Below are 15,317 nucleotides of genomic sequence, written 5' to 3' on the forward strand. Positions count from 1 at the left end.
CATTTTCTAGATGCGCACTAGAATGCGCTGGAAAATATATTATCGCAACAATTGTTCGTGCTATGCAATGACGATTTGTATCGCTAGTTCCTGTGTTATTTCTCGGCGGACAAATATGACCGATTTAGATGGTACTTCCCGCGGACATCACATGTTGTGACGGCGGACATGTACGCCGTAAAGTTCGAGGCCTGAGCCTACATTATAAAGCTTGGCGATATACAATGGCAGATAGACGCAAACAAACATCAATGCTGACAAACAAACATCAGCATTTTGAATGTAAGCAATCATTCGGGTAGAAAGTTTGCCCCCCCGGCAATTTTCAAAACCCGGTGGTGCAAACTTTCTACTTTTCAAAACCCGCAACCAAACAAAACATCAAAGATAGGATGGTTGGATGGTCAATTGGTCATATTCTATATTTTTGTTTGGATGCGTAGCAAGACGTATATATATATATATATATAATCATGATTTAATATATAATTAATAATATAATATATAATTTAATATATAATATATAATGATTTAATTCGCTCTGCTTTGCCTTTTTGCTTGGCATTGAGCACTTTTTGTAGTATTAATAGTTTTCATTGTTTTTTTTTATATATATATATATATATATAACAAAAGTACAGTGTGCAACCAATCAGAGAGCGCGAAAGACCATAACCCTATTATGGCGTAAGAGGTCGTCGAGTCTGCACTCTCTCATTCAAACAGTTGCGTTGCAAGTGTTGCACAACAACTTGACACAACAATAAACAATTTGACACAACGACAAATTGACACAACAAAGAAGAAGGTAAAACAAAAAAGAGAATAAATATGGACGGAAGAAATGCAAAAAAGAAATAATAATGATATTGGAGATAAGATTAAGTATATATTATATATATATAGTGGATGTCGCTTCTATAGGTCTTGATTATTGAAGAAGTATTGTTTGCAAGTTTTGTTGAACAATTTGTAACCTAGAAAGTGAAATACAAACGAATAGAGTGAAAAACAAGCAAAAGTCGACAAAATGCTTGATAAAAAAATATTCTTGTATCCTTAATGTTATATTATCTTTACTTATTGTTTAATTGGTCTACTCTACATGTCAAGAAAGTTAGAGAGAGATATATCGTATGACATTAGGAATACTTTTTGTAGTCATCATGAAATCATAGAGTTTTCCCAAACCTATTTGCAGAATAGTTAATCATGGTGTCTGTTTCTTTATTATTGCAATGAGATAATGTTATCTCATTTGCATCTCTCTTGTTCAAACAATTGCAAAGTTGGAACCTGGGTGGCATCAATCATTTATAATATTATTCGGAAAGCTTTACAACAACAGTGTTTAATTTTTTTGCAAAATTTTTTTAACTGTCTTTTTAATATATATACAGTATAATGAGTATATGTTTTCATATTTTATTTTGCACTAAAAAATTTTGATAAAATTAAGTTTTATGGGAATAGACTCACTAGCAGCCAGCAGGGTTATTTGAACATGGAGCTTCTGTTGTGCTTGGTCTACAATCTGGTCTGTTTTGAAAGTGAAAAACAATTTATTTGTAGTCTGCTACTCATTTCATTATTTACCGTGAAGCCTTAGCATCTATGTTCTGAACTGAAGAGTGTGCTTTGAACTTGATTGTTGAGATAGTCAATTTTACAAAACCTAGTGCTCTTAGCAATCGTCTTTTCTATTTCCACTTTTTCAATGTAGTGGGGCAATTGTCTTATATGTTCACTTGTTTTAATTCCGTATATCTTTGTGAGGCTACATTTTCTGCTGCAGTTGCTATCAAGACCAGGACAGGCTGAGAGTTGAAGATTTATCTTAATCTAGGTTGAGAAGTTTCTTGAGTTGAACCTCGGATTGAAAATCTAGTTGCTAAAAGGCAGTGTCAAGCATTTCCCTGATATGTACCCAGATCAACAAATAAGCTTTTGGCGCTATGCTGCACTTGTTCAAAATTGGAAACGCAAAGCATGCGATCGTTGCTAAAGGGATGCGTAATAGCAAAAATTTAAAGTACCACTGATGTAACCTAATGATTGAATTGCGTTAACGTGAAGTCTTTTAGAAGAATTTGCTTAGTTTTTTTAAAACTTAGCAGTTCATTTAGGGCTCACTTTATCTTACTGTTTAATTTACAGAATTTTAATTTGCAGAACATTCAATTGACGTATCCTTTTTTATTGTTAACATTGTGATGTCACAAACAATTCAAAGCAATAATGTAAGGTAACAAATAATTTGTGCTTTGTCGCTTCTACCCTTGCCATGTTTAACCTGTGTTGCTTTTTGCTGTGATAGTCGTCAGGATAAAACAAACTAAACTGAAAATGTTCTGAAGTTTTTTACTTTTATTTTATAAACCTCAGTGATGATATTCAGAGGGTTCACGGAGATCTTTGTTGAGTTTGCAAAACTGTTAACTATGAGTCTACTCGGAATGACCCGTTTCGGTGAGTCCGATTTGGTGAGTCCGATCCCTATTCAGTGACTTTTTCAATTTTTTTTTTATATTATTGGGTACCGTAGCCTAATTATTATTGCCGTTTTAGGGTTAGAGGTTAGGAACTCACCGAATCGGACTCACCAAATTGGACTCATCGAATAGTAGCAGACCCGAGCCTACTATGTGATAAAGCTCTTTGTTGTAACAAAGTTTAAACCTGGTTTAACTATCATTGCCACGTATTCTTGCAACATTAAAGTAAAAATATATGTATTCTATAAAGTGATATTGATATCGGCAAACATAGTGGTATTGATACGTCCCTAATTGTAACAGACATGGGAAGCTATTTTCCTATAATTTTAGACATGTCAGTTTAATGATTGAGAAATGGCATTGAAATTGCTATTATACTTTACATTAATGGTTTTTCTTTACCGGCTTAAAATTATTAATTTTCATTGTATAGCTTAAACTGCATGATTTAAGGAATGAGTAATCATCGCCTTTTGTTAATAGTTTTATTTCTTGGCACGGCTTTAGCAATTAAACCTGATGATGACGGTATAAGAGATCGGGTACCTAGTGAATCAGTGTCCAGTGAATCAGATTCACCAAGTGATGATCAGGAGCAGGAAGAGGATGTGAGACAGAATAAGCTACCTTTAGAGGAAAGTCAACGAAGACTTGGTTTAATTGTTGACAAAATGGATGAAGATAAAGATAATAAGGTTACTGAAAAAGAACTTGATAATTGGATAGTGCATACCCAAACCCGTTATATGCAGGATGAAGCTGAGAGGGTATTTAAGAGCAATGATGTAAATGAAGATGGAAAACTTTACTGGGATGAATATTACAAAATTACATTTGGGGTAAATGATCCAGAATCGTTATCAGAGGAGAATAAAAACATTCAAAAAAAATTAAAGGAGAAAAATACACAAAAATGGAATAAGGCTGATACTAATAGTGATGGTTACCTCACTGTTGATGAATTCCGAGCTTTTTTGCATCCAGAAGAATTTCGTCATATGAGGGAGATAGTTGCTTTGGAAACACTTGAAGGAATTGATAAAAACGGAGATGGTTTTGTTGATCTTGATGAATATCTTGGTGATACTTTTCGAGGAGAAGATGATGTTGAGCCAGAGTGGCTTAAAGAAGAGCGAGAGATGTTTTCCTCCACAAGAGATCATAATGGAGATGGTAAATTGGACGTAGATGAAGTTCAAGATTGGTTGTTGCCTAAAGATTATGATCATGCAAATGCAGAAGCTAAGTATTTAATTTACAAAGCTGACATTGACAATGATGGAAACTTAACAAAGGAAGAAATAATTGCCCATCATGATACTTTTGTTGATTCTCAAGCAACAGAATGGGGGGAAACCTTGCGACGTCATAATGAATTTTAGAAACAAGTGGAAAGTTTCAAGGTTGACAATTGGGCAGTATGATAGTTATTTATTAGCTTTCAAGATCAAAAGCAATGCAGTTTTTCTTTCATACAATGACCTTCGTGCAGTAGGCCTATAGTGCCGACAAACATGTATATATTTTTTTGAAGTTTTAATACTTCTCACAGCCACTTGACTAATTTTGACCATTTTTTTATATTCCTTCAAATCAATTACACTTGTCTTGGTATTTTCTTTTAGTTCCACTTCCAACAACAAACAAAAAAAACTTTTAGTACGGTAGTAGGTTTTGATTATCTTAGCTTTAATGTACCGGTATTGTACTTTGTTAAATTGCTTTAGTTCATAAATAAAAAAAATAGATCTGTTGAGTGAGTTTTGCGTGTGTTTTCACTTTATTTATTTTCAACCGTTGTATTTATTTATGTTTTCTTGTGTTTGTTTATTTTGGCATACAATCAACCAGTTAAAAATTGCTGATAGAAAAGTTAACTTAGTTCTGCCGGTTTTGATTCCTTTTGAAGACAAATTATTATTATGTAGATTGTAGAAACTGTGATCCTGAAACCGAATTTCATTTCTTATTTGTATCAGTAGCCTATGACTACTAGGCAATGCATAACATAACAACGGTGGAAAAAAAAACTTATGACAGCCACCCCACTACTTGTTAGTTGTTCCATTCAAGACTGTTTGGTTGTAGAAGTTAATGTATTACTATATTTTACTTTCCAACTTAAAACATTTTAGTTATGGAGATTAATATTATTCATATTTTATTTTAAGAAACAAGATTTACATTTTTAAGACTGGTTTTTGAAAGAAGATAACTTCTTTGAACATAGGAATTTTTGTTGTTTGTGAAGGAGCTTTTCATTATGGCTGAAAAACCTGAAGACTTAAATCTCCCCAACTCAGTGATTGCACGCATTATAAAAGATACTCTGCCGGACGGTGTCATAATATCCAAAGAGTCTCGTGCTGCAATCTCAAAAGCTGCTAGCGTTTTTGTACTGTACTGCACGTCGTGTGCAAATAATTTTGCTTTACAACAGAAAAGGAAGACCTTAAAAGACACAGATGTTATTCAGGCTTTAGAAGATATGGAATTTGAAAGCTTCATTCCTCAATTAAAAGACTTTTTGGAAGCTTTTAAGATTGAGCAGAAAGGTAAAAAAGCTGCTTCTGAAAAACGACGTAAAGCTAAAGAAACCACGAGTGTTGAGAATTTATCATCCGCAAGAGAAGACGAGGATGTTGAAATGAAAGATATGGATGACAGTTCTGAAATTCAACAAAGCGAAGACTCGGAAGTGGTAGCAATTGACTGAAAGCCTTACAAAAGTCGACAAAATGTTGTATGGAAAATAGTCTTACCTCTGTATGGATGCCACATGTTTACTTATTGCATCATTGGTTTACATTTCAAGGAAGTTAGAGAGAGACGTATATAGTATGGTATAACAATGACAATACTTTTTGTAAGTCATCATGAAATCGTAGGAAATATTTTTGTTTTCCCAACATCTTGCGTTGCCATAGATTGGCAATGACACGTTTCACATTAAATTGGACGGTTTGTCGAAACAACAGTTGAACGAAATCACAGAATGTTTAGTGTACCGTGCAATCTTTAAGGTATAAGTGGTCGAAGTTGATCTATATTACAGATTGTTTTGGATCATTGACGAAAAAGATAAAGAACAACTAATGCACTAAAAATCTTAAACAGTTCTAGTCATTTCTGTTAAAACGCTAAACAATACTGCCTTAATTAAACTATCAAGGTACCATCGGGCTCCACCAAACGATTTGCAGTCTCGCCTGTAATCTTGTATTGATTGTATGCATGGCATTCATCTAATGCGCGGATAGTGCGTTTCGTAAAACTGCTTTTCGAAATTTCTCATTTGATCGGCCGACAAGTTCTATAAATCTTGTTCTATTAATTATGTAAGGTCTGTTCGAAACAAAATTATTGCGATGTATTTTGTTGCAAAGTGTTTTGTTTTAACAAACATCTGAAGCTAAAGGGAACATTAGCTTTTAACCTTAGCCCTGCAAACATCCTTATTTGTCAACTATGTCCCTTAGGTTTCACCAGTGACATGCATACTGCACCACGAAGTTAGTATTTTTGGCCATTGAAGTTTATGAAACTTCCATTGCACCTTGTCATGCTTTTTAACGTTTAATGAATTTCTTGCTACGAGTGCCAAGAATTGAATTCGTTTGTTTCATTGTAGTAGATGCCAATAAAGTTGTGCTTTTGAGACAGCTTAGTATTGCTAGCGTTGTTGAATTTTATTAGAAATGCAACGGTTCCAGCTTGTCTACCTGTAATATCTTGCGAGCATTGCTTCCATTGGATTTTGTATTCACAGTATGGGTCATTTAGGCCAGTGGTTCTCAACCTTTTAACAGTGGGGGACCGGCAAAATTTAAAAAAAATCTTCGCGGACCTGCAACCAAAAATCGTAGTGAATAGAATGAATATTTGTAACGTTTTGTAAACCAAGGTTGTCGTTGCGCACCATAATGCAAGGTTTTAGCGTAGATCAGTGGTTCCCAACCTGGGGGTCGCGACCCCCACGGGGTTCGCAGAGCATTTTATAGGGGGGCGCGAAGCTGTTGCTCATGCAACAACAAAAGTGAATGTAAGTAGGACGAGGTACCGGTCCGCTAGCCATTTCATTTGGATTGCTTGTAGCACAACATTATTGCGACTGTAAAAGTGTAAATTGAAACTCTATTAACGAAGTAGCCTTGTATATTAGACAACAGAGATCAGTCAACACCCGAGATTGTTAAAAAATAGTTAAAAGGAGCATCGTTCTATGGAGAAAAAACGAAAATACGTTGAAGAGTACATTAACCTTGGCTTTGCTTCTTTATTGACCAATAGTGTTGAGAAGCCACAGTGTGTTCTCTGCAACGTTGTTCTTAGCGCAGAATCGTTAATAGTATACTTGCATTTAGGAAAGAATATAAGTGGGGGTCGCGGTATCTACGAAATTTTTAAAGGGGTCACCAAGACAAAAAGGTTGGGAACCACTGGCGTAGATGATTTGTATTCAGGACATAGATTGGAATAAAACGGCAATCAAATCAACTCAAACAGGAAAATGTTCATTTGCATACAAAATCAATATCAGTGGGAAATTTGCTACTGTTACGCTGCCAGGTAGCCTATGTGAGGAAAACGAGATATCAAAAAGAAGTTTCTAAAACACGTAGCTCTGTTCCGGCATCCAGGCGATTTGTTTGCTTTGTTATTAAAGCTAGAGATGAAAAAGATTTGTCGTTTCTAAATAGCTAGTTGAAACAATTACCATCAATTCGATTGTTTTGAAAGTTAGGCACGAATTCGTTAGCAAGACATAACTGAACAAAGACGGTTATTTTTCTTAAATGTATTAACAAAAGAAAAATGATCGAATCGCAATTTCTGCAACGAAATACACAACGTAAGATTGTTAAACTCAACACTAGAACTAGAACAAAAGAAGCTGTTGTTCGCTAGCCTGCCAGAATGAAATGATACGAATAGAACAGAGTACTGCCTCGCGGAGTACACGTGACAAAAGGAGTGCAAAAGTAATCAAGGAAGCATGCTAACTGCAGGCATTTGTGCATCCCCCCCAGCTCGTAAGGCGAAACTGTAGACTTACGAGCTCGAACCCTTGATTACCCATTGACCAGAGGATGCGTCTAAATCCAATGCCGGCCGTCGGGACCGCGTAGAACGGCGCAAAACAGGCGATTTTTCAATATGAGGAACTCCACTTGTGGGTTCGGTTGGTTCCACTGAATCGAAAGGTAGCGGCTGCTTTGGAGGTTCCGGTGAGTGCTGTGGCTCACAAAGCTTCGGGCTTGAGGCTGGTGTGGGGCAGGAGAGTGCAGGCGGACTGTGATCTGCATCGAGAGGCAACATCGGTGATTCTCCAATTTCTGGGCTAGGGCCTATCTCGAGATGCGGAGGGTGGGGAGGGCAGTAGTCCATTTCAGGAGGCTGGGCAAAAGAAGATGATGGGAGGCTCTGTGGGTGAGCATTGATGTTTGGTTGAGGAGGGATGGGATCGGCACATGCTTTAGTATGTGGAATTACTCGCAAGAAACGTCGATTCCGTTTTGTGATTCTGCCCGACCCGTCAACTTTCACTACATATTTGTCATGCGGCAACGTTTCGACAACCATTCCCACTTTGTCCCATTTTCGAGGATAGTTACCGTTTTGGTTTAGGATAAATACGCGGTTTCCACATTGTAAAGTACGTAAAGGACGAGTATGCTGAGACAGCGCCTTATCGGTTCGACCAGCTCGCAGACGAAGGGCGTCTTCCTTTGCCTTCCATGTATCCCGCCATGTACTACGAATGTGACGATTGGAGAACTTGACTAGGCGGTTTACAAAACCGAATGCATCGCGCAGAGGGTGACCAAACACGATCTCTGCTGGAGAGATATCACAGTCAGGATCGGATGTGTTACGCAACTGTAACAATGCACGTAAGAAGGAATCGTTGTTCAGGTCTCCGTTTGGGTTCACATTAGTCATGAGCAAGCGTTTGACAGTTTTGACAGCCACCTCAGCTCGACCATTAGATTGAGGGAAGTAAGATGACGATATGCGGTGCTGCACACCCCAATTTTTAAGAAAGAGTTCAGTAACGGCAGCAGTAAATTCGGGACCCCCATCTGTAGATATTTCCTCAGGAACACCAAACGTGGCAAAGTACGAGCGCAAAAGTTGAGTCAAAGCAGCTGCTCCTGCGGCACTCGATCCTGATGGCGTGGCAAATACATCCGACCACCCCGAGAATCTGTCCCCAATGACCAAAAAGTGACGGCCCCCATAGTCAAAATAATCTGCAAAAATTTTCTCAAACGGTGTAGCTGGGGGATCACATGGCGTCGGGGGAGGAGCTGCTTGAGATGGAGCATTACGATTACATGATGTACACGAATCACGAATAGCATGGATATCATTAGTCATACCGGGCCAAAATACTATAGCACGTGCCCGTCGTTCCATGGCAGACACACCTTGATGACCAGCATGCAACGTTGAGAGTACTCTAGGCCTAAGCGATGGTGGTACAACAATACGATCATGATATAGAATAACGTCGTCTTCAACAAAGAACCCGTCACGATAGGGGAGATATGGGCGAATGTCGCCGGTGTTGGGAAAGGTGAATCCCGTTTCAATAGCTACCATTAACTTGCTAAGGTTTGGATCGGCGGCTGTTTCCCGAACGATTTCAGACCATTGCAAGCAAAAGGTATGGGCGGCATCTGCCTGTATGGTAGTAACCAGCGCCATTTCTGCTACATTATTTTCTGCACACGACGCTACAGCAATGAGATCGCATGATACTGGATGACGTGAGGCAGCATCGGCTGCGCAGTTGGTTGTGCCGGGTAAGTGTGCGATATCAAAGCGCCACATTAGTGTACGCTGTTTTAAACGAAACAGGCGAGTGTTAGTGATTTCGTCCAACGTACGGTCTCCGAATATTTTTACCAATGGCTTATGATCCGTTACGATAACCAAATTATCACAGCCTTGCGTAAAATACTTTGTCTGTTCTAGGCCCCACGCAACTGCTAGGGCTTCGCCTTCTATGGGGGCATAACGTCGTTCGGCCGATGAGAGGAATCGGGATCGAATCGCTATTTGTAATCAAGAAATTGCGATTCGATCATGAACAAAGACGGTTATTTTTCTTAAATGTATTAACAAAAGAAAAATGATCGAATCGCAATTTCTGCAACAAAATACACAACGTAAGATTGTTAAACTCAACACTAGAACTAGAACAAAAGAAGCTGTTGTTCGCTAGCCTGCCAGAATGAAATGATACGAATAGAACAGAGTACTGCCTCGCGGAGTACACGTGACAAAAGGAGTGCAAAAGTAATCAAGGAAGCATGCTAACTGCAGGCATTTGTGCAATAACCTGAAGTGTGACAATGATTTTTTCGAATCTGGACTGCAAAGTAGAAGCATAGGCTAACATATTGTAATTCAATCAGACTTTCTTTTTCATGAAGATTAAGGTCGCATGTGTTGACATCATCGATGCATGGATTGTTTATCCAAAAGTTTCCAGGACAAGGGTCTTCATGTTACGCGAAATGATCGTCAAAATTGTTAGCCAACTCTTTCAAGTGTTGGCTCACAATGCTCAGCACCTCTTTTTACTTTTTTCACCACTTCATTTTACCAGCATTTTCCACAGCAAATCGGCTTGTCTCCATTCCGAAGCGCTATTTTCCGCATAGTCTTTGAAAAAGAAGATCCTTGTTTTCTCAAACTCCGGTTCTGGCAAATTTCCATTGCAGGCCTGACTTTATCCTGGAACTTCAAATTTATCTAATTCCAGATTTTCGTCTCCAACGACTTTAAAATTTTTCAAAATCAAGGACAAAATTCCCCATTTGATTATGTATTTCTGTGTTTCAAAACTTTTTGAAAATTGCACGCAACTTGTCACAAAAACATAATCAACGGCACAGAATTAGGTCATCAAAAAGTCACCTTTATTATCAAACAATTTTACGTGGAGATATGTCAGTTTTACAGCTGTGCATGTTTCACAGTGCGATCACAATTTTACAATATGCTAATGACTCGACATTAAAATAAGCTTTGCAGAAAGTAAGATTTTCTGCGGACCGGCAAAAAAATTACACGGACCGGCACCGGTCCGCGGATAAGCGGTTGAGAACCACTGATTTAGGCCACAGGCACTGATTAGCCTAGTATTCCGACAGTCATCATTCTTCATCTGCCGGCAAGGCCCTGGACAGGAGCAATAATTTTTATCGTTGTCGACCTTGTTGTTTTATCGTATATGGCGCCATCTCCATTTTTCTGCCATTTCATCACTGATACCTAGATATTAATACATAAGTGATATGATATCATTAATAGATAAATGATAACTGTTTATATCTTTCAGCATAATAATTCATTAACAACAGTGGATCTAGAAAAAATGGGGTATCGGAACGAAAAATTCCGACAAAGCGCAAATTTTAAAAGAGAAGGCACATTGTAAAAGTTTAGGTCCGAAGAAGCAAAAATTGCAGTCTGAAGCTTGTCTCAAAAAAAATTTTACCCCACTTTGGTCCCTTTTTGCAGATTTTGTATCCCAAGAATATTTTTTGTTTCTCGCACTTTGCTTTTTACTTGGCTAGTATAATCACCACCGTTGGATTTCTGTAAAAGTTGATGTTAAAAATTTTGATTCGAAATTTGAAGGTAAAGTTAAACACAGTTTTTGATGACGACAACATAATTTTAAAATGGCACTTTTCTTAAAAACTTACATGGCAGATTGGTATTAGGCTACAGTATAAGCTTATTAACTTTCACGTCTACTTAATATTTTATTCTAGTTAGCCTATGCTATTTTTTTACAATTTTATGGAAAAACAGGTAGGCTATCCTGATGGGCTAAAATCTGACTTGGAAAATCTGACAGGGATATTGAAGCGTCAATACTTTAAGCACAACTGTAGGGGAAGGCTAACCCTCTATAGAATCGGTTGATTTGGCAGACTTTCCTATCTCGTCAAAGGAAGATAATGTGTAGGCTATTAGAGGATGATTTTGATGTAGCCCAAGAAAAGCCCGTGAAAGTCAGTGTTGGCTGCAGGCTAATCAACACAAAAGGAACACAGGCACAAATTGGCGTAGCTAGGGGAGGGGATGAAAGGGGCCATGCCCCTCCCCAATTTTCAAAGTTTGGATTCCAAAGTTGAGCCTTTTGTTGAAAATATAATAAAATTTGTAGAAAATTAGGCTATATCGTTTTCCAAGACATCTGGCAATTAACACTTCCCAGAACTTTATGTTTTAGACACACAGAAAGACACCAATAAATTTTGTAAAAACAAATTAACGAAGTATTAGTCACATTCCGGCTTTGCGTGAAGAGCCTGATTACTTCTCTACAAAGCATTCTCGACCATGACCGCAACGACCTGACCGTTTTGCTGAACATATACAAAGAAACATGTGAAATAGCCTACTCGGAGTAGGCTACAAGAGCTGACAATGCCCAGAATAGTGGAGGTAGGCCTACAAGTTTACTGTAGCCTACTAACGTCAGTGCTGAATCGGTTTCCCAGTATTTCCAACGTTCGGTAGGTAGCATATATGTCCCATACATCGATGGATTGAGTAACTCTCTTCGTGAATGATTCAGTGACAACCCTTCATTTTTTGCGTTGCTTTCCATTTTTCCACCAAACAAACCAACCAAGATAGATGAGATTGAGCATTTGTATTCTTTGGATAACCTTTACAGCGAATTAATTCTCTGGAGGTCTTCTCTGACTTCTCAAGTCAACCAGGAAAGTTTACAAGAACTTCTTTTCAGTGCTAAATATTATCCAAGCGTGCACAGTGCAATCCAAGTCATCCTGGCCTTGCCAGTAACAAAAGTTGAGTCTGAAAAGTCTTTTTCATGCACAAAGAGGGTCAAGACCTGGCTACTCTCAACAATGACTTTGGATCGCCTCTCAGATTTGTGTGTGCTTTATTGCCATCGCGAAAGGATCAGTGAGAAGAAGATCAATCGAGTTGTTACGAATATGGCTGGCAGGAAGAGACGAATATAGCCTACTTTTAATCGTGATGTTGTCATTTTCTGATGATGAATTTTCTTCTTAATGTTAGATTTTATCAAAAATGTTGATGAGTTTCACCAGTCGAATTTTTTTTCTTCTGCGCTTCCAACGTAATATGTATTAGTGTTTTTGCTGTGTGTTCTGAAATGTGGTAGCGGTATCTAATTAGGTAGGCCTACCATGGCCATCTGGAGATGCGGCCTGATTTGTTACATTTTGCAGATTTTGATTACAGCTACTGCTAGTGCTTTACTGACATTTTTTGAGATGTTTTTACTTTTTGCGGTTTCCTAATGACATAAAACTTTTTTGTTGCCTTGGGGAAGCAGTAGCAAATGAGAAAAAGTAAGTTGAAAAACGCTAAATCAGACTGTTATTGAAAAATTAACAGTCTGACTAAAATCTTCGAAATCAAATTTTCTTTGTTTTTCAACATGTGAGGATATTAAAACCTATTGTGTCACCTAGGGCAGGCCCGGTGCTAGGAACCGCGGGGCCCAATTAGAAATGTGATGACGGGGCCCCTACTCTTCATAGCAAAATTTATGGGTGTTTATATATCATAAAATACATACCAGTACATACAAACTACAAAGATAGACATTTATTACTTGCTATAAAACAAATTAAAGGTAATGTGGATGTTTATTTACGATATGTTGTTTTACTTTTAATAGCAAAAAAGGAAAATTAGGCAATTAACCTTTAGTTTTTCAGAAAAAAACTTTTCTTGCCTTTTTATTAGCAAAGTCATTCAAAATAACTTCAAAGTCAATGGCTTTAGCAATCTCGCATTCTATAGAAAGCATTGACAAACTGTTAAGTCTTTCTTGCGCGATTGTAGATCTCAAGTACGTTTTAATTAGTTTCAGCTTTGAACAGTGACGTTCGGTGGCTTAAACCGTTGGGAAAGCAACTTGTAAATATGCTGTAGCAAGGTAGTAGGCCTAGGCACGAAGGGCGTAACCGTCGGGCGAAGCCCGAAGGCGTGTTGCCGAAGGCAACACTTCCAGCGGGGGGTCTGGGGGGCCTCCCCCAGAAATTTTTGAAAAACATTTCCAATTTGGTGCGCTCTGAGAGCATTTTCAAAACAAATCAAACATAAAAATCTGTCAAATTGTGCTTCGCCTTTGTCGTGATCATACATCCATTTAATGTTTAGAAGTCATGAACAATCTTAATTTTAACGTTGCAGGACCAAAATCCAGTGTTAGACATGGAATAATAGTTGTCTAAATATTTAATTCGTCATGAATATTCATTCTGAGATATTCAGTTAGGCCTACACTACAAAAACTAACACTTAGGTCTAAACATTACAACCGCAAGCAATTTGTACAAAAAGCTGGATAAGTTTGCCTCCTGCGTATAGAAGCTTAACAAACTAAATATTGCACCCGCACCTGAACGTTCATTGGCGAAGTAACGTTACATCAACGCTGTAAAAAGGGCAAAGGCATGACTATGAAAGCTAGTAGGCTAAAGTACAGTACATGGCGAGGAGACATCAAAAAACAGCAACAATTATTTCGGCATTATGATGCTTGTGCGGTGTACCGTGACGAGCACCATTCTGACGAGTTAGTCTAGCCGCTCTAGCGAATGTATGCATTGACGTCACTGGGAAAGCAAGACTCACCTGGTCTCACCATAACACATCTGATTGGCTAAGCAGCTGGTGACGTTTTGCAAAACGAGTGATGATTGGATAAAACGAAGGCGTTTTTTGACATTTTTGAATTTGGGTAAGCAAGTTTGATAGTTGCTTACCTTGGAGCCTCAGTGATTGTTTCTGACAGAAGCGTTTGCGTTAATTGGCATTTATAGGCAAGACATGCGGTTTGGTGAGGATTTAGACTACTCACTAGCGTTACGAGTAATTCTAGTCACGAATACAGTAATTTTCAAGTTAAAATAGACATGATAAAAATAATAAGAAGTTAAACCTAGAATTCAATCATTATACTTTGCATAGTTTTCGCTCAGGTAAGCACTGCTTTCCTTGCTTTCCCTCACCGATCGTCACTGGCTTTGAAAAGCTTCTTTCCCCTGATGCAACAGTTATTGGCATCGTCAAATAAATCCTCAATGCAATGAAAACATTAGGAAATGTTGTAAATCTAATGTTTTCTATCAAGTGTTCAAAGAGGGCATACGGCTTAATTCTGGGTTGAAGGAAAGTTTTTAGAGCTTCAAGTTCTTCAGCTAGCATATACCCATCAATATCTTTGTTTTTTTCTGTAACAATCTTTTCTTCAGCGTCCTTCAGACTATTTCTTTAATACTGTACGACTTAACACAACTAGACCTGCAACTACTGTATAACTTAGTTAAACGATTTAGCATACAAAAGAACTACATTTAAGATTAAGCTTGCTTCAAGTCTTAATACGACACAGTCGACACACTTTAAAAGAACGAATGATCAGAGCTGCCAGATTTTTGACACAAAAAGTAGCAAAAAAGTAGCAAAATGGCTTGATAAGTAGCCCAATCTGGCACCTCTGCGAATGATTGCAAGCAAGCAACCATATTCATTATGACGTAACAGGCAGACACAGAAATATAACTTTGATTTAGTTACGATGCATAACAAATTGATGTTATGAGAAAGAATATTATTTCAATTTTTATTTTACGTTTCAGTAGTATTTTAAACCTCGTAATACAGAAAGACCCCCGCTAGCGCGGGGCCCCTTCAAGGTGCGGGGCCCAATTTGATCTAATCGGTCAAATCGGCCTAAAACCGGCCCTGACCTAGGGAGAAGAGTAAAGAAAGCGTAAAAATCTA

General features: G+C 38.0%; 1 protein-coding gene and 1 pseudogene across 1 annotated transcript; both read left to right on the forward strand.

Moving 5' to 3' along the window:
* Positions 1–2,657: 2,657 nt before the first annotated feature.
* On the forward strand, positions 2,658–4,669 carry LOC145765350 (calumenin-A pseudogene; annotated as a pseudogene).
* Positions 4,670–4,671: 2 nt separating this feature from the next.
* On the forward strand, positions 4,672–6,156 carry LOC145765351 (DNA polymerase epsilon subunit 3-like). Its single transcript, XM_082577154.1, has one exon. It carries the CDS (start codon positions 4,762–4,764, stop codon positions 5,212–5,214), a length of 453 nt encoding a protein of 150 aa, XP_082433280.1. The 5' UTR covers positions 4,672–4,761; the 3' UTR covers positions 5,215–6,156.
* The last annotated feature ends 9,161 nt before the right edge of the window (positions 6,157–15,317 follow it).

The sequence above is a fragment of the Aplidium turbinatum genome, chromosome 2 (genome assembly GCF_918807975.1).
Source record: "Aplidium turbinatum chromosome 2, kaAplTurb1.1, whole genome shotgun sequence".
Classification (NCBI taxonomy): Eukaryota; Metazoa; Chordata; class Ascidiacea; order Aplousobranchia; family Polyclinidae; genus Aplidium; species Aplidium turbinatum.